General features: G+C 32.5%; 1 protein-coding gene across 4 annotated transcripts in view; it reads right to left on the bottom strand.

The window, feature by feature from the left end:
• Window positions 1-21708, bottom strand: part of LOC140040875 (apoptosis regulator R1-like) — a 63153-nt gene that overhangs the window by 9807 nt on the left and 31638 nt on the right. For all 4 annotated transcript variants that reach the window (XM_072087129.1, XM_072087126.1, XM_072087127.1 and 1 more), the window contains exon 2: window positions 306-444. In XM_072087129.1, coding sequence (XP_071943230.1) covers window positions 306-444 — 139 coding nt within the window. The remainder of the gene's footprint in view (window positions 1-305; window positions 445-21708) is intronic.

Genomic DNA, 21708 nt, shown 5'->3' with positions numbered 1-21708 from the left:
AGTCTGTAGCCGAGGGAGATTGTAGGGTTCGAACAAACCTGACTAGCAACAAAATGGCTAGTAGTTAGTAGGCCTAGGTACCGTAGGTCATGACAATTTTTGGAAGGTAACTACTAGTCATTTTTATGACACTTTATTATAATTAATATAAGTATAACAACCAATAGGAAGATTTGAGACGACTGAAAATAAAATAATATAATAAAATTTGTTTATAGTCCTGGTATTGGCTGAAGATCTAACTATTGAATTTAACTTCCCTCCCCAACCCTTTTATTTTTTTATATGATACCTCCCCTACTTACAAATTCTTCTAATAGATGCAGTCACTTCACATGGCGCCTCTATGCTGACATCTTCAAACTGAGCAAGGCTAATACCATCTTGACGTATCCGATGAGCAACATAATCTCTTACGTACCTATTGGTTGGACTATCGTTCATCTGCAACAACAAAAACAATAACGATAAGTTGAGAAAATTAAATTATAGCTAATTTTCTCTATTGAATTTGAATTGTGGACATTTGCGGTTTATCTTGTTCTGTGTTCAAAGGGAATGCAATATATCCCTGATAATAATTCCGTGAGATGGTATTTCTATTGCTTGTCTAACATTACATTTTGAAAGCTATCAGAGAATATTAAGTTCTATCAGATTTACTTTAAAACCATCAGATTTTTATCAGAGCTAACTTTAATACATGTAGTATTAAAACTTTAGATTAACTCCATTCTATGCCCTCTTAAATCTGATGCGTGTGAGTACAACTAAACAGTTGTTATATTACAATTTATTTGTAAAAAGAAGGGAGTGAGGATTGGCTCTTAATCAAGCTATGAAGGATGCATTCATGTATTGAAATAAAGTATGTTAGTTTGAAAAGGGCTGCGAAAAAAATTTCAAAAAATGATGTCAAGTTGAGAATGCCTCCTGGCCTCAACATTTACAGTCTTCTTGAGAATGCTCTAGGCAAGTACTGTAAAGTTGAGGCCTTTAATTCGCCATGGAAATCCTAAACAATATTGGAATAAAAAGGTACAGGACTATCTAATGGTACTGAACTATTTCTGCAGTCACCTATCCGAAACCAGGTTCCAAAAATCAAACTTTTTCAGAAAACTCAGACACTCAGCCCAAGGGGATTCAGTTTCTGGAGAACTGACTGTATTATCATCATTGTACATCATCATTGCTTTTTTTTCACAGGTATTCTCATCAAAATACTGAGTACTCATCATACAGTGATGTCAGAGGTTGGCACCAACATGAACTTAACTCCCTGATGAAAAATTGGTTCCACTGCACTTTGCGGAATAGTATAAATTTATGAATTATCATCTATTAGTATTATGAATGAATATATTTTCAGCTTTGGCTTATTTTTGTATATAACATTGACAATTTTAAATTTTAAATACAATACTATAAAATATACAATGCAAATTATTAAAGTAGTTAATTTTGTATTATTATTACGTAAATATTACATTTCTTAATTATGTGTAGTATTATGGAAATTTATTTAGTATTAATAATACAGTATACAAATTTGTTGTCTCATGTACACAGAAAGCAAATTTATGATAAAACATTTACACTTGTGAATTAAATCACTATTGATTTTACTAAAAAAATATGATCGATCAATGTGCACATTGCATTTTTAATGTATGGATTTTTTGGTGGAATTTCCAGAGCATTCAAAATAGATTTGTCTCTTAAGTTACATTGACAGATCGTTGCATATTCAAGAAGGTAAACTACTTCACAAATGCCATGATGGTTCTCAGATAACTAAATTTGGATGACAAGTTTAACTTGACACAGTTTTTGCATATGGCTATGTTCACACACCTAGAGTTAAGCATGCATAGGACAGTTTTAAGCCAATCTGAATCATATCAGAGTTACTTACAGCATAATAATAACTCTATTATAATCCTTGTTCTAAAAAAAAACTTTGATGTATCTCTGATAGGTTTCAGAGGTACATCCAATTTAAACATTATATCATACGTTTCAACCCAAGTTAAACCAATTGATTGACTGTATTTAACTCCGATAGAAAAAAATATAGTATGAACATACCTCTTTAGCTATAATAATTTAGCAACATCAACATGATAACTTACTTTATGATGACGATGACAATGATAGAAAAAGTATTTGTGTGGTTGGACGAAAAGAAAGAAATTACATAATACTCTATTTTTGGCTAATTCCTAGAATCAACCAAGAATCAACCAAGAGTAGTATTCTGCTAAAACTGCTAGTAGAATTAAAGGTTTAAAGGATAAATTTTTTCAGGCCAAAAAATATTGTGAAATGGTAGTAATTGACATACCTATGAATTCACATATAAATATTATTGAAATGTTCTTTTACAAAAAAAAATCCTACAGTATTCAACAAGAAGTACAAAAGCAATACTTCCAAGTTCTACGTACAAAAATATGAATAATGAAAACAATATCAAATAATAAATGAAGCGCAGATTTTTGTTACCCCCAGGTTGACGTCGTAAAGGCTTTCCAATATGTGTAATTAAATATCTTCCCATACACGCTACCTGTACATAAGTCTAATGTCGTATCGCTGATAATCAATACGGTATTCACGTAACAAAAACAACGTTTTAAACAATAAATATTATGGGAAACACAAAAAATCAAAGAGTAGGTAGTGTTTCGGAAAATGTTAATTATTTTTAATTTAAAAACAATTATTGAAGAACTGTGTATTGTGATATTTTGTATATTTTGTTAGATCATTTTAATCCAGACCTTTTTATTTAAATTGCCCCGTGTGGGATGATTAAAAGAATTTTGAATTGAATTAAGGGATAAGCAATGTGTCTAATTTCAAAATAGTTATTTTTTTCCTATCATTTCTATTGATATATATTTTGATATTACAAAATTAGAATTTTCAATAATGTGTGGTACTTGAACAAAATCCCTAAGAAGTAACCTGTACAACAACACTGTATCAGTGGTGTCACATTAGTGATATAAATCTGTTCGTTGATATAGTTTTTTTTGTTCGGAAAAGAATACAAAATTGTGTAGTAATATAATATATATAGGTCAGTAAAGATACACGACAGCTGATGCGATTCATTCTACTTTAGATAATGCGGGTGAATATTTTATCGCCATCTATCTTGCAATGAGAAACAAAGGTGAAGGTTTTTGCGAGGAGGATGAGGGAATGAGGAATGAAATATAGATATCCTACAAATGCCAACACTCCTGTTATTGACCCGGGAGACTCCCGTATTTAGACTCTTCTCCTGGCCTAATATTGTGCTCCTGTTTTTCCACATTTTCTTTCAGATTACAACGATAACTAAATTTTGATACTGTATATATGTGTGGTTTTCTGCATTAAAATATAATAAAAGGCTTACTTACACACAATCAAAATTATGATATTTAAGCCATTGTACGACCATCTGCGGTCATAATTTTAAGATTTTGTTCTCAACAGAAAGGGGATTCCTGTCACATAGCCACCATGCGATACAGCTTGTGACGTCACACACTGCACTCTGTAACTCTCAATAATACTGTAGATAGAGGGCGTTGTTGACCGAAAACAATTTGGTACAAATGTGGCATTTATTATTTTAAAATGCATGCATGAAAAATGCAACCGAAGACTGGACAAAACATTATGCAAGTATCATAGGTATAAATTTTTAAAATGCTAATTTCTTAAAATATGATTGAAGATTGTGTTTTCTGAATGTTCTATTTCTAGGAAGGAGGGAGGTTAAGGTTGATGACCTATTGAAGTGATAGAAGAAATACTGTAAAATTTGTTCATATTGCTCGTGTAGCAAATGTCTAAAAAAAAATCAAACAGAAAAAAAAAGTGAAAGAGCGCCCTCTTTACTGTATATGATAGCTCCTACAATATTTCATAGCACTGTTTGAGTTGATGATCTTTTTTATTGCATTTTCGAAAATATTATATAAAACATATATATACAAAATTCCCCGGTTCCCATTTATACACCTGGGCGGAGAGAAGTAAAGTCAGTAATGTATCTTGCCTAGGATACAAGCAATGCGGCGAGAGTTGGATTCGAACCTCAATCTCACGATCAGTAGTTCAAAGTCCAACACACTGCGCCACACGCCTTTACTGTATATTGTGTATAAAATCAACGCCTGCACTGTGTAAGTATTTAGTAATTTCTGTATTGCTTTTAACAGTCATTTTGCTTAATTAGTAATTTCTTATCTTCACACAATTTCGCTAATGACCCTTTGACCGAAAGCAGCTAACGATCGAGGAGATATGCTAAAAAGACTTGAGAGATCCAATTCTCTAATCAAAACAGAAATGTTATACTTTAAAATCATTATTCTGTTGATGTTTTATATGCAAATTATAAACACATTTCTTTCCCAAAGATTTTTTCTCATGATCTTTAATGAACTGTAACTTGTGAGACAATAGTTTTAAAGTGAACTTTTATCCAGAGGGGACAATGAATATAGAACAGATTATAAGAGATTCTACATCCTAAGTCCTTGTCATACACATGTGACTACAGGGTAATAAACAAAAAATTTGAAGAATGCAAAAGGTTAAGCACCTGACCTATTGAATTGGATTCTCTTTAGGAGTTCTTTCACATTTTTTGCAGATTTAGTCTGTCACTGTCAACCATTTAACATATTTTAGCATTAAACAATTTAATATAAATACAAAAAAAAGGTTTTGTTAAGAACAACAATAATTGAATGGAAATATTTTATTTATATTGGGTGACCTCTTCAGTCAAAGACTGGTCTCCCATAAGGCCCAGTTATGATCAGTGGCTGTGATGTACATAGTACGCAAGTGTTCATAGTAAATTTCTTCTGTTCAGCTGATTTTTCTAATATATTTTTTCAACCCATCTTTTTATATTGAAATATACTATATAGAAACCTGTATGAATGAATGTATCAGAAATCAATAGCTAAAGGTCACATTAAGGTGACCTAATTTCTAATACCCTAATTTATCATGACTTGTTAAGTTGCCAATAGTACTGTAGGCTTAAATGTAAATAAATATGACCTGGTTAAAGTTTCACTTTGTATTCAATCAATCTTTGTATGGTACATTTAATTAACCTTAAAAGCAGGATGTAAAGCTCTGTCTATACTATCAAACTAGTTTGACAAAAACGTGTGATATGCCCAAATACGGCAGTGATGTGCCTAAATATTGCAGTGATATGACATCATCGTGTCCATATATGGGCACATCAAATTTGTTTGATAGAGTAGACAAAGCGTTACAAAGACTGAAAAGAAAAAAATGATATACAGTGGAAATAGAAACTATAAACTATACTACATGAATGGATAAATATGGAAACATTGCCATATTGGTGCTGGCTTATACACAAAAGAAACGAAACCAATTTAGACAGAAGAGCTTTAACGGTAAGCATTAAATAATAAGGGGAAAACAAAATTATAGAATTCTATGTTAATTTTTTATGACCATTTACAGCGCGGAGCGGATGGGCTGTTGCGCAGAAACCCGATAGATACAGATTCTGGAACAAGCTACACCCTTTTTCGTTACTGTTACTGCTAAATTGACCTTTTGAGAGGGTCTCAATTTGAAGCCTTTAAACTGTCTAGTAGGATATGTCTCTCCTTCCCGACATTAAACATATACCCAGAGTGAACAAACGACTTTCTTATGTCACGGCACAACAATTAAAATACCCCTAAATTGGCCTTTAGAGAGGGTTTCAATTTGAAGCCTTTAAAACTGTCTCTCCGTTCCAACATTAAACATGTACAGTACCCAGAGTGAAAAAAAAAACAACCAACGTTGCCTTTCTTATGTCACGGCACAACAATTAAAACACTGTGCTATAATAATATGCATGAAACTATTGTTTTTCGATACCTAGTTATATTATTAATATATACTGAGAACACATCAAATTTCTGTTTGTAAATAATAGAAGCTTGTATTGAACTATAAGCAGAGTATTGTTTGAAAGGTTCAGCAAGCATCAATAGTGTTGAAATTTACAATGGCGTTGCTTGTTACGGTGGAATGCATGAGTTAATAAAAATATAAAGCACTGTATGACAGATGCCTACAACTGCAAAATAATTCAACCAAAAAATATGAAATTTCATCGACAAAAATTACAGTTTATGGTAACGTTAATTACATCTGTGTTCTAATAATTTTTTCATGTAGAAAATTGTTAATGGTGGTACCAGTTTTTTTTTCAGTTTTAATTGCAGAAAACATGTACACGATATAACTTTTGTAAAGGGTTAATTGGCTATGATGTATTAATAGAATCACTTTTAGGTTAACTATAAATGTTCATTATTATTACTACAAAAGATACAGGTTTGTGTTTCAGAAAAAAGTAACTGGATTCCCACAGTATTTACTGTATGTTCAATATGAACAATACATTTTTACAAAGATTTGAATTTTGGTTTTCCCATTTTTTTCCGAGCTAGATATTTCTGTTGATGAAATGGGCAGTAAACCAGGGGGCCATGTTGCAAATATGATAATGAACGGCTAATGAAAGGAGGTGCTTCATGTATTCTTATCTCACACAAAACAGCTTCAGGATCAAGATACATAGACCTTCCGAAAAAGAGCACAATATAGTATATGGACCTGTTTCTGATGCCAAAAAGATATACATTCAGTATTCTTAAACGGTATATTTTTGGCTCCAGAAATGGTGCTTGTGTTTAATAAACTTAATACAGTATTTGGCAATGGAATATCATTGAAATTTTAAAGACGCTGTTTTTGCCAACCGGAAAATACACTGCATTTCCTTCGTTTTTTTTGTAATATATAATAATTATATTCAGTATTTCATTTATGGTTTAAGAGGACATAGAAACAGGCATTATGAAGAGTTTCTACAGACTACCATTTTAAGCTCCATTCAAAAGAATAGCAATTCAATAGTCACAAAAATCAAAACGTAAATGACATTTTGATGTACACCCAATTCAATGCCACTGGTTATGTATGGTTTGATATCTGTCTGTTTAATATAATTTACATGTAATTTTGACAACTGTGGTATGTTGGTTAGTTATGTGTGGTTTTGAGGGCTATGGTTTGTGGTTTTGAAGGTCATGGTCTGTGGTTGTTAGGGCTATGGTCTGTGGTTTTGTGGTATCTTATGCTAGTGACAATTTGTACTTTCAGGGTCTGCCTTTTTTCTAAACTGAAGAAAACATTCCTGTTATTTTTAATTTTTACACAGGCACGTATTAGGTAACAGTAGATTGAGAACTGCTATGGTTCTTATCACCAATGAGCAACCACTTCCCAGGTAACTACAACCCAGTGTTTTGTAAAATCATTCAAGCATAAAATGAAAACAACACAACAAACAAAAGGTAAACAATGGATGTATGTGACATGCGACACCTAAAGCTGTCGTATTGATTATGACAACATTCCTGTTTTATTTTACGGCAGTGAACTTGTGAAAACTGGTTTCCAAATAATTCGACAAATTCATGAAATCAACAAGATTTCCTGAAAACTGTCAAAAAACATGCTGTCACTTTAGTGTTCAGACACAACATTTGTTGCATCATGCTGAAAATAGGCATTATAGTGTGAAAAGGTCCCAAATTGTTTTCAAAAAATCTCCGACTTTTAACACTAAAACGTATGGCCTAATCACCTTTACTTCTGCTGCCTCTCGCTTATGGAATGACCTACCCGCCTCTATCAGATCATGTTCTTCTACTCGCCTTTAAATCTGCCTTGAAAACTCATCTTTTTCTTTCAAATTGAGCTCTCTCATACTTACTGCTGGAATTGGCGCTTTACAAATTCGTATTATTATTATTATTTTTTTTTTTCTATAGTATCATATAATAATTAGTAATTATACTCTGACCATTTTCAAAACCAAAATATGTGCGGCCATGCATATTCAGTGATCCAAGTTATGACTGCATTAGGAAAAAACATCGTATTCTTGTGTACATTAATTTCAATCAATTTTTTTGTGTGTTCTATTTAAAATTCTTTTTTTTTATAGTTACTGAAAGTATTGAACTTTCATCAGTTTATAATTAGCAAAAATACCATATGTCCCAATTGATAATCTAAAAAAAAACCTATAAAAAAACATTTATTTCAAGTTCATTAAACGATCCTATTTTATGTTAGTGTGTAAAAATTGTTTACCACAAAACTATTATAGTATTAAACTTTGTTATTATAAAATGAGCACAAATACAATACAGTATCTGTTTTAACTAAATTCAAGTTCATTAAACCCTATTGTCATGAAGGACATGTACAACAGTATTTTAAGCTATTTTAAAATGTGAACTACACATTTAAGGAAAATATGTCTATTTTAAACTACACTAGTTCATTAACCAGACCTACAGTGTAATATCAAGGATAGGTTACCTAAGTACATTAACATCTACAAAGTTGTTGGTATACATTATTGTATTTATCCACTACAACAAGAAGGCCAAGGACAACAATTTGTTCGGCCTAGAAAAACTTTAAGTTATACAACAAAAAGAAACTTTATTTCTCAGTACACAGTAAAATATCCTTGAATTTATAATAATAATTGGTTAGACCTAGAAAATTGTTAAGTTATCCCACAAAAAGAAACTTTATTTCTCTGTATACAGTAAAATAGCCTTGAATTTATATAATAATACTCGATCATGAACAAGAGTGTTTAAAAATTTAGACCTACTTTTATAAACAAAGCACACCTAGTTCCCAAAGCAGCTGGGTATTGCCCGACCTTTGACATAGTTTTTAAAGCACATTTTGATTAAGTTTTTAAGTTTAAAGTAGTAAAAATGCCTGAAACGTATCACCTGCCCTGTAAGATGAATGATTATATTCCATATTATGTATGTCAACCGAATTGTAGCGGATGTTGTTTACCGACAATAATCTTTTATGTTTTAATTTTGCGTACTTGGATTAAATAGAGATTTTCAGTAAAGACTGTTACAAATCCTCGCATGTTTTACAAACGCAATAGGTCTCAAAGGGGAAGGGTGGAATAAAAAAAAGAAATGTAGTTTATTCTGCAACATCTGCTTTTGGTAAAAACACTCATAATAAAGTTCAAAGTACAAGAAATATATTCCTCTTTGTTGTTGTCATAAAATTCAGAACCAGTTTTCTGCTGTAGCAATTCTATGGGTGTGAAATTCGGACAAAAACTATGTGGTGGTATTAATAGATATACACTTAAATTGCATTAACAATGGAATTCTTGTGACCAAATTTAACCTAAATTGGTGAGATTATATACCATGAGATTATAATCGGTCATACATTAGTATTTTATCAGTATAAACATGGAGGTATATCTCCATGGTATGAATTAGAAACTAAAGATAGAAATAGAAATTTAATTTTAATAGGAATTTAAAAATAGAAATATTAAAGTTACCTTAAAACTTACTCCGACATAGCCGTCGTAGAACGCACATCATTATTTTTTTTCCTATTACGTTGAGGCAGAAGTCATAGCTAAATATAACTTTAAATCTAACCCTGTAAATAATCTATCTCAACTATTAAAAAACAGCTGCAAATCCAGGGTTTTGAAATAGGTGGGGGAGGAGGGCCCAGTGCCTAAAAATGGTGAAATGAAGGGCTGAGTTCAATTTGATGTCCTATCTTTTGCATTACAATTTACTAAATTTAGGGGTACCCAGGGGCCGACTTCCACCTCTCCCACAAACACAGATGATGTTGATGAGCATCGAACCCAGGGCCTAGCCTATACCACTCAACCAACTGTTTGGCATGGCAAAACTTGTTGACACAAGGTATTTGATCTCTGTTCATGCTAATATATAACGACCCCTATAATATCATAATTTCATAGAAGAAAAAAAATAATACATCCAGGGGGGATCACAACAATGATCTATTGTGATTCTTGGATATAAAATCTTAATTCATTTGTGTACATTATTGTTAAAAAGATACCTCTCATAAACCACTGGGATGTAATCAGACAAAAGCACATTGTAATCTGAAATAGGAAGTATTTTCAGTTTTAAATTACACAATGAATCAAATTGCTTTAGTACATCAATATTATTGATGTTTGTCTATAGCTTGTTGTTCTTTAATTTAAATAACAAGCGCCTGGAGATGTATCTGTACAAAATAATCATTTAAAGTAATATCAATTCGTAATATCTTAGGTGGTATCATTAAATAAATTATTTCTGCTGAGATTTAATTTGTTTGTCCCACGCTGTTCATCCCACGTCTTTTGTTTCTTGATTATTTGGGGGTTTATTTATGGTAACCTCATACTTGTTTCTCCTCCTACGCGATTTCCTTCTCGACATAATAATCATCTCTATTTTTTCTTACTTTATAAATATTTTTCAGTAATATCCTTTGGTTCTCTGACGTGTTTATTTACCTCCGCCAATGAGGTATATGTAGTCGATCAGTTTGTCTGTTTGTTTGTTAGCATGATTACTGAAGAAAAGGTAATTACAAGATCTACAAGTATGCACTCTCGGAGTGGCTTTCCTGTTACAGTATATAGTCCATCCATCACATTTGTTTGAGTATTTTTATTTTATTTCAGTTATCAGAGAAGATTATTTTTGCTTCTTGTTAACCATCACAAGTTTTCACACGATGAAGCACATGTGTATAATGTATGTTCATCATAATTACCATAGAAATCAACTTTACAAAATGTTGATCCAATTTTGAAATAAATGTATACATTGTACACTATATTAATTTATATTATTTAATGTTAATTATTTTTCACTTTTTACCTACAGCACACCTCCCGCCATGTTATCCATCATACACTAGTAGAACCCCTCCTTGGGACACCCCTATTCAGAGGACCTAGCTAGTGAAATGAGACAGGGCCAATGTTTTACATCATGGCCAACACATATTCAAGTGATATCTCTTTTTTTAGGTCCTAATGTGTCCCCTTAATAGGGGTTCTATATTGTATTGTATTACACTATTCACATACCTACAGTATGCCCCCTGCCCAGTCAATCTCATCAAACTACAGCACATACTCCTTTCTTTTCATCTCCTTATTGAACATTTCCACTCCAAAACTACCATGCTCTTCAATTTGAAAAACATCTTTTTTTATCAATCAGAAAATTAAAGTATCATTTTAGAATATTAATATCATTGGTATGAATCTTAATTTCCTCCTACATTCAGTTTCTTTTGTAATAATTCCATCTCTCTTATTCTTTATTAAATTCTACATACTCCTCCTTATCTCGTCTTTCTTCTACTTTTGTACTTAGAGGTAAAATCGTCTCTTCCAATCTCAAGTGCCCTTATACAACATCCTTTAATCTTTAATAGGAAATCTCTTTGCTGGTACCAACCTCTTTATCATCTATTACTTCTCAATTTCCTCTTCATCATCATCTTATCTAATAATAATATTCATATTTAATATTCTTCGATTAAGAATTATCATTTAGTAACAACCAGCATGATTAAAGATTTTTAATACTAGAATACTCTGCGAGTTTCTGAAATGATACAACTAGTGTTTTGTCGAAAATTCTCAATATTTTAATAAATTGTGCTCATAACTAAACAAAATACTTGGCAAAATGTAAAGAGACCTTCTGTTAAGATTTATATAATTTTATTGAAAAAAAAAGGATGGTATAGTTTAAAAAAGATTCTTGAAAATTATAGACATTTTCAAACAAATTTTAACATACGAAAATAATAAAAGAGGAAAGAAATAATGATTGTATTTACTGTATAGTAGTTCAATGAAACTAAAAACAGAAAAACCTTTTATATGTACTGACAATTTTTATTTGCAAAAAATGATATTAAAAAAAATATTAGATCATATTCAAATTTATGATACAATTATTATTAGATAATACGTGTTACTCGATAAACAACAACATCTACAAGAAGGTATAACAACCTTAAGCAATCAATACCAGAGAAAATTACATGTCAACATTTTCCATATCGGTCTTGCGATATATTCTGTATGAAATTAAACCGTAGAGGAAATATCGTTTGACCCAAATGAATGCATTAATTGTACATAGTGCATTAGCAGAGTATCGTTTCAACCCACGCTTTACGTAAAGAGCCCTCAGAGTTAATCTGTCAAAATATATGCAATGCTACATTTAGAGTAATAACCAAACAAAACCGGAAACGATAGGACATATATAACCGACTTAATATGAAGATAAATGAATTGCAAATGTGCTATTAAAATAAAGAAGTGAAGCTACAGCTTAGGCTAGGTGTTAAAAGGTTTACAATGACAAGGTTGGTATACTAGGCGGAAAATAAGCAAATGATGTATAATATTAATAATAATAAACACTAATAGGGTGGGTGCCAAACAGAAAAGGTTGCCAAAATGTCTTTTCTAATTGATATTTAATGATAAAGTGCATTACAGTATGTGTAGTGCCGAACATTCCAATAATCATTGCTCGTAGTCTTGCACAGACTTAACAGGGCTGTAGCTCCCAGTACGGTTGGTAAGGTTTCAAACTGGCCTTTGACAAACCAGTGTCTTGTTTCATTTTCTTGCGAAAACCGGACCACTTTATTTCTCATGGCTACATCACGGCTTAGATGTTACACTATTCAACTAATGCAAACTCCCTAAGGGTCACGCCAATTGGGCAGAAATGCGATCGGTCTAAAAATTATATTTTTGAAATAAACGGTTTATGCAGCAGTAACAGACCCTTACATAAATTGAATGAGATTTTAAAGAAAGCATGTAATCCATATTATGCCTCATTTTTGATTTATGAATTACCAAGACTAGACTACTTGCCAGATGGCCAATTATAATATTCATAACAAACATTATTATAATATAATCATAATTACAATATGGTATCTTAATTGTATGTTCTATTAATACTCCATCTAATAAGCATATTGCTAATTATAGCTCATTGGTAAACTTTACAATACGTTGGAAATGAGGCTGTTGCAAACATCAAAAATACAATAATGATAATAAAAGAACACAATACAATTTATGATTGTATATTACAGTATATAATGCATAGCACACACAATACATGTCATTATCATTTAATAAATTACTACATGGACTAATCGAGTCATATTGATTCTATGGAAAGCTTTGGGATACAGTACTCCATAGACCCATAATAAAGATGTATTCCAATTCATTTTAAATAACCGCTTTATTAAACACAACAGTGAAGAAATACACTATTTCTAAACATATAATAAAATAATGTATTGTAGTACTGTAGCTATGATAATTGATTACGAAATAATATTTAACGAGAAGTTCTTTTGACCAACTCAAATAATAGAGTCGGTTTTGGTTTATAAACTAAATTACTGTAGTAGATTTCAAATATTTGCAAGAAAGTTGCAGGTTGATCTCAGAGAGGATTTGAACCCTCCAGATAACTGTAATTTACACCTCAGATCACAGAGCTTGAGGTTGGATTAAAAAGGAAAGAATAGCAGCAGTTGGTATGTGAATGGTACTGTAGAAATTGTCTTCTAGGACACCTCTATTTAAGGGACACTTTCTTGTGACATAAAGGTACAGTAGACCCTTCCTTTTACGTACGGTACGGGACCGAAAGGCGTGCGTAAAACATGGGATTCGTAAATCCAGGTTGACCTTAAATTGACCCCCAAATACATAGATCGTATGTAGCTAAAAAGGCTGCCGTGTTTGCCTACTTTGTACAGTATGCAGGTGGTCACTAGCTTAGCTACAGTAGGCCTTTCCTAGACTAATCTAGGCCAGGCTAGCAGGCCTAGCAAGATGTGAGGCCTAACTACTGTATAGTATATTCAGGCTGAACAATGTTTAAATAAAGTGTTATAAATAAAATATCAATGTTCTTGTATTTTCTATCAATAAAAACAGTCGCTGCTACATAGGGGGAATGCACATGAGTTCTTCATACAGCCATGGCTTTGTGCTTTGTTGTTGTTAAATTGCGCCCTCAATGTAAGAAAATGATGACGTCATCAGTCATTTAAGCGTACGTAATATTAAGGGAACAAAAAATCAGGGTACGTAAAACAAAGGTTTTACTGTATAAGGTATTTATATTTGTCTTCAAGCTTTTAACTGGAGACTGAGGAAATTTGAATTAGGCACTCCTACCAGATAAGCACACCAGGAGAGTTCTTTAATGTGCACTACAGTATGTACACGGGACAAACGGCTTTACGTCCCATCCGAAGAACAAGGCAATGAGAGTAAAGAATCTTACTCAAGGATACAGTACAGTAAGTATGGTAAGGATAGGTTCAAACCAATGCCTATCACTTCCTAGTCAGATTTTATCATTACACCATTACTCTCCGGTACATGTAGCACCCGCCTCGATTCTATACGATCTTCCTTCCAGAATGCAACCGACCCAACAACTTCAACGCTGTATGGCCGTATAGACATTTATAGCAATTTATATTTTTAGCAAATAAAATACAACAAAACAAAAAAAAACAAAACAAAAAACAAAATAGATCAATTTAAACAAAAATTAACATAATTATTAACAAGATTGTATGCATAGAAAAGATACAATTTTCTACGTGCAATAAATGAATAGAAAAATCAAAAATATTCATATAACGTATCTCGGTCAGGTTAATATAAAATGATAAAATATTGCTCGAAGAAATAGGATATGTAAACCGTCAAACTGTTCTATTAAAAACATTCTGTTCGGTATCATAAAAGAAAATAACAAAAAACCATAATAGACAATAGTTATATATCATTATTAAGTGGTAATTCAAGGCAGGACGATTTGATTGGCAAAAATGATGGAAAAAATGGTGATAACTAGAGTGTGACTACAAAGACAACCAACTGTCGTAATATGAAATTAAGTTTATAATGGACTCTTTCATCCAATAGACCAAAACATTTTTAATAATTTTATTTTATAATGAGTTACTCATAAAACATTTTTCTAAACGATTTTTTTTTAAATGTGTTCTGTCTTTGGCCTGGAATTATCATTTGCCACATATGTGCACATAATTTTGTAAATTTTTTTAACCATAAATTATGTTTATGAACAAGGGGAATATAACATAGTGTGAAGCTATAGCTTGGTGGTTAATGTGCTTGCCTTCTCATCCCAAGGTTCAATCCTGACCTAGTGCCAAATCTATTCCAAAATCCTAAAATGAGACTTAGTTTAGAAGCACGATGAATATGGATATTTTTAAAAATCACTAAAAGACCAGTCACTATTCAGGGGACAACCATATGTGTGTGGCTTCCACAGGATATCTAATCTTAAACACTGTACAGTAATTCAAAGATCACACTATTGCCCACAGATACAGAAAGGTGATTTTCCTATTCATATAATAGATTCAAGACTGACCCCTCACCTTAGCTGTTCACTAATGTTCCTATTATCACATTAAGTACATTTTTATTATTCTACGATGGCTTATTTTTACCAAATATGGTCACGGGAATCAGATGAATGAAAATTTGTACACGTTGATGAGAAACAAACGAGATAATCAAGAAAAGGTAATTTACATATTGGAAAAATGAAAAAAAGTAAAAAGCATTAAAATGACATGGTCTCTAAATTGATCTAATTTAAGGACCATGTTAAAATAAATCTACAGCTCAGTTACTGCAGTAACTAAATTTTTTATTTACATTTTTTGGGTAAACTACACACTGTTTATTTCGGGTATTGCTAAACACCGCAAACCCCCGCAAACCTCCAAAAAAACATAGCAAACCCCACCGAACCAACATAAAAGTGATTGAATTATGTAGTGTACAACCCACTGGGTATATCCATGTAAAAAAAATTTAAATTTCGACTGTTAACAACTTATTTTTGGGGTCAAAAATGATTGCTAAACCCCGCAAACCTCCAAAAAACCATAGCAAACCCCACCGAACCAACATAAAAGTGATTGAATAATGTAGTGTACGACCCTAAAAATAAGTAGTTACAGTAAAAATGTAATATTTTTTTTACATGGATATACCCAGTGGGTTGTACACTACATGATTCAATCACTTTTATGTTGGTTCGATGGGATTTGCTATGTTTTTTTGGAGGTTTGCGGGGGTTTGCGGGGTTTGCGGTGTTTAGCAATACCCGTTTATTTCAGTGAATCACTCATAAACTTCTACATTGAAACAAACTTGTAGTAATACTGCAGTAGACTAATGTAGTAACTGTATTAATACTGCAGTAGACTAATGTAGTAACTGTATTAATACTGCAGTAGACTAATGTAGTAACTGTATTAATACTGCAGTAGACTAATGTAGTAACTGTATTAATACTGCAGTAGACTAATGTAGTAACTGTATTAATACTGCAGTAGACTAATGTAGTAACTGTATTAATACTGCAGTAGACTAATGTAGTAACTGTATTAATACTGCAGTAGACTAATGTAGTAACTGTATTAATACTGCAGTAGACTAATGTTGACATGATCTCTTCAAAATAGATTACAAACAAAATACAATTATACTGTCTGTAATCAAAGAACAATTACATTTATAAATAAAGTAAATGTTACATTACATTTTATTTTTAATGATTAATTTAGAATACAGACAATGTTGAAGGAAAAATAATGATGTGTTTGAGAAACCAAGTTTCTACTCAAAAACACAAAATATTTACAAATCCTGTATTTTATTAAATCAAAAACGACTTACACTAATCGTGAACACAACTTCATCTGGTTTCAACGTACTGTAGCATTATAATAGTTAATAGTAATACGATTACTACTAGTCATTTTATGACATTAGGCCCTTAAATCCCCACCATAAAAAAAATTGTAATTTACACATAATGAGAATGTTATTATATAACGGATGTGAATTAATTGAACTATTTAATTCAAAGGTTCATAATTTTTTTTAATCCATACAAAGTGAAGAAATAAACTAGACATGAAACTCGTCACTTTGACGAGTTAGTTATCCGCACCACGACAAACGCCACGTGCACGTCATACGTTGGAATATTGCACACAGATAAAGATTATGGCATTATGACAAGAACTGAAGAATATGATATGCTGTTAGTGCTGAATTCTGTCAATTTTGTGTCATATAGTAATACATGCAAACAGTATAATCTGTATACATATTACATACAGTGTAGAATAGGTGAAATTACGGGACCCGCCATTTATTCCAATTTTTAACATGGCGACGGTATCAAAATGAAACACTTAGATAGCAATGTCAGAATGAAATTATCTCAGGAACAACATGTTAACGTGTAGAAGAAATTTGAATACGTAAAATATAGATGCGCACCCTTTTAAATGTGATGAACTATTACGCAAAATATGAAAATACGACTTTTTTTATTCAACTGGCCATATGATGACGTCACAATCTCCGATTGGCAAAATTTTCACATGATTTCGTATCTACAATCCAATAGCTTCCAGAAAACGTTTTAATCGTGATTATCACATTTTATTCTTACGAGCTATAACAGATTAAAATTTACTGTAAATATGAAATTAACGCCACACGTAATTTAAATTTTTAGGCATGATGACGTCATAAAAATTAAAATATTTTTAACTCATGCGAAAGATAGTTGATAGACCTATACAACATCAAAATCGGGGTGAAAATGGAAAACGCATAAGTGGAAACGCGCTCTATTAAATGTGATTAGCTATGACGAAAGACACAAAAATCCTAAATTTTATAATCGCGTGGCCATACGATGACGTCACAATGTCTGGTTAGCCACATTAATGTTTGATCCGATATCTATAACTCATCAATTTCCAGAATATATCATCCACAAAAAGTTGACCGTGCAGTTTAGAAATTACGACTGGTTAAAAAAAGGCATAATTTTGACGATTTTTTAAACTTTTTGATCAAAAACGCGCACAAATTATCTAATTCGACGTGCTCGTATGACGTAATTTTAAGTCGAATTTTTTTAAAAGTTAGTAACATTACTAGAAAAGGCTGGAAAAACATAAATCATGGGAAAAAAGTATGTTTTTAACGCTACATGCGCACCGCGCGCGTACAAATTTGCGCACGCGTGGGAATTTTTGACATGCTCAAAATGACAAGAAACGCGTAGAAAGTTGATTAAAAATTAATTTTGCGCATTTTAAAATTTTAAATGCGCGTGCGCGCGTAACTTTGTGTAAAACACGCAATTTTTTTTCAACAGAAAGTTAGCGCATGATATAAATTAAACTTTTGCAAAGTTTCAATTTAAAATGTTATTTGGTTTTTGACCTATGTTAAATACGAGAAAATCGTTAAATCGCGTGTAAATCACGTTGCGCAAATCTAACGTCATTCACAATAGGAGGTGCACAATTTCACGTAAATGCCCACATGTTGACAAAATTATAAAATGTTATGTTAGCACGTTTTAGAGATACGTGAGACACAAAATTGACACAAAGAAAGAAAAATAAAGACTAGACATGTAACTCGTCACTTTGACGAGTTTGGTTATCCGCCGCGCAAGTGGTGCAACATTAACATTAAGGGGATAGGTTGAGGACAAAAGGAAGTGTTCACGTTGGCATTATGATCTGAACTGAAGAATATGATATGTTGTTATTGCTGAATTTTATTATTTAAATTCATATATAGTATACACAGTATATTCTGTATCCATATCACATACAGTGACATACAGTGTAGAATAGGTGAAATTACGGGACCTGCTATTTATTGCAATTTTTAACATGTTGACGGTTTTAAAATAAAACGCGAAGGTAGCAATTCCGAAAGGAAATTATCTCAGCAACAACGTATTAGCGTGTAGAAGAAATTTGAATACGTGAAATATTGATGCGCGCTCTTTTAAATGTAATGAATTATGACGCAAAAGATGAAAATACGACCTTTTTCATTTAACTGGCCATATGATGACGTCACAACATCCGATTGGCAACATTTTTACATAATTTCGTATCTACAATCCAATAGCTTCCAGAAAAAGTTTTAATCGTGATTATCACATTTTATTCTTACGAGCTATAACAGATTAAAATTTACTGTAAAGATGAAATTGATGCCACACGTGATTTAAATTTTTAGGCATGATGACGTCAAAAAAATTAAAATATTTTTAACTCATGCGAAAGATAGTTGATTGACCTAGACAATATCAAAATCAGGGTGAAAATAGAAAACGAATAGGTGGAGATGCGCTCTATTCAATGTGATGAGTTATGACGAAAGATACAAAAATCCTAAATTTTATATTCGCGTGGCCATACGATGACGTCACAATGTCCGGTTAGCCATATTAATACCTGATCCGATATCTACAACTCATCTACTTCCAGAATATGTCATCCACAAAAAGTTGACCGTCTAGTTTAGAAATTACGACTGTTTAAAAAAAGGCATATTTTAAACGAATTTTTTAACCTTTTCATAAAAAACGCGCGCAAATTGCCCAATTCGACGTGCTCGTATGACGTATCTTTAAGTCGAAATTGTTTAAAATTTGGTAAAATTGCTAGAAAAGGCTGGAAAAACATAAATCACGCGAAAAAAATACGTTTTCAATGCTACGTGCGCACCGCACACGTAAAAATGTGCGCACGCGTGGGAATTTTTGACATGCTTAAAACGACATAAAACGCGTAGAAAGTTGATTATAAATTAATTTTGCGCATTTTGAAATTTTAAATACGCGTGCGCGCGTAACTTTGTGTAAAACACGCAATTTTTTTTCAACAGAAAGTTAGCGCATGATATAAATTAAACTTTTGCAAAGTTTCACTTTAAAATGTTATTTGGTTTTCGACATATGTTAGATACGAGAAAATCGTTAAATCGCGCGTACGTCACGTTGCGCAATTGTAAACATCATGAAAAGCTTCGCTTGACGACGTTACATAAATGTCAAAATGTTAACATAGTTACCGAAATGTTATGTTTGCGAATTTTAGAGAAAAGCGTTACACAAAAATCATACAGAAAGAAAGAAGAAGAATAAAAAGTTGATGATGATGATGATGATGATTTCGTACAATCACAAGAGGTTATCCTGCAACTTCGTTGCGGATAACCAAAAAAAAAAAGATGATTTCATACAATTACAAGGAGTTATCCGCCTAGTGCGGATAACTAATAACATTTATGTACAGTACTGTAGAATAGAAGGCATGCCTTTCATTTTTAGTTGTAGTACTGTACTTGTTTTTTTAAAGAGTCGATATTTATGTCATTAGCACAAAATCAGCTAAAATTTAAAAAAATATGTTTTTCAACTGATTCTGCACTGAAGGGCAACATCAATTTATTGTGAAAGTTGTATTACGCCATACTGCAAAAATCTGCAATACCGGCCGGCATTAAGGATGTTGAAGGATATTGTTGAAATCCTTGCGCAATCCACTATAATCCTTCTAATCTTGTTTACGTGCTCAAAGACTCATTGCTGTATAATGTAGAATCAGTTTAATTAAAAAAGAGTTGGGATTTATAAGATATTTTGTAATAGGATATTATTATTAGAGGAAGTGGGATATTAGGAAGAGTGGGATATTAGGAAGACTGGAATATTAAGAAGAGTGGGACATTAGGAAGACTGGGATATTAAGAAGAGTGGGACATTAGGAAGAGTGTGATTAGGAAGTGTAGGACATTAGGAAGAGTGTGGGATATTAGGAAGTGTGGGATATTAGGGAGAGTGGGATATTAGGAAGAGTGGGGTATTAGGAAGACTGGGATATTAAGAAGAGTGGGACATTAGGAAGAGTGTGATTAGGAAGTGTGGGACATTAGGAAGAGTGTGGGATATTAGGGAGTGTGGGATATTAGGAAGAGTGGGATATTAGGAAGAGTGGGATATTAGGGAGAGTGGGATATTAGGAAGAGTGGGATATTAGGGAGAGTGGAATATTAGGAAGAGTGGAATATTAGGAAGAGTGGGATATTAGGAAGAGTGGGATATTAGGAAGAGTGGGATATTAGGAAGAGTGTGATATTAGGAAGAGTGTGATATTAGGAAGAGTGGAATATTAGGGAGAGTGGGATATTAGGAAGAGTGGGATATTAGGAAGAGTGGGATATTAGGAAGAGTGGGACATTAGGAAGAGTGGGACATTAGGAAGTGTGGGACATTAGGAAGAGTGTGGGGGATATTAGGAAGAGTGTGGGATATTAGGAAGTGTGGGATATTAGGGAGAGTGGAATATTAGGGAGAGTGGGATATTAGGGAGAGTGGGATATTAGGAAGAGTGGGATATTAGGAAGAGTGGGATAATAGGAAGAGTGGGATATTAGGAAGAGTGGGATATTAGGAAGAGTGGGATATTAGGAAGAGTGGGATATTCGGTTAAGATATTATTAGAGAAAGTGGTATAATTCAGAAGAGTGGGAAATTAATTCTGTTGGGATATTACTATTAGGGAGACTGGGATATTAGAAAGAGTGGGATGTTAGAAAGAGTGGGATGTTAGGAAGAGTGGGATGTTAGGAAGAGTGGGATATTAGGAAGAGCGACCTACACCAGTTTCATAATCCGAGGTTGAGGTTTAATAGAACGCAATCGTTTGACGTTTACTGAACTAAATAAAGTACTGTATCTTCTCTAAAAAAACACCAGTTATGACATATCTGGCGCCGTAACTTCATCTACAACA

This window comes from Antedon mediterranea, chromosome 2 (assembly GCF_964355755.1).
Source record: "Antedon mediterranea chromosome 2, ecAntMedi1.1, whole genome shotgun sequence".
Classification (NCBI taxonomy): domain Eukaryota; kingdom Metazoa; phylum Echinodermata; class Crinoidea; order Comatulida; family Antedonidae; genus Antedon; species Antedon mediterranea.
The sequence above is the reverse complement of the archived record's forward strand: the minus strand, read 5'-3'. Positions and strand labels throughout refer to the sequence as shown.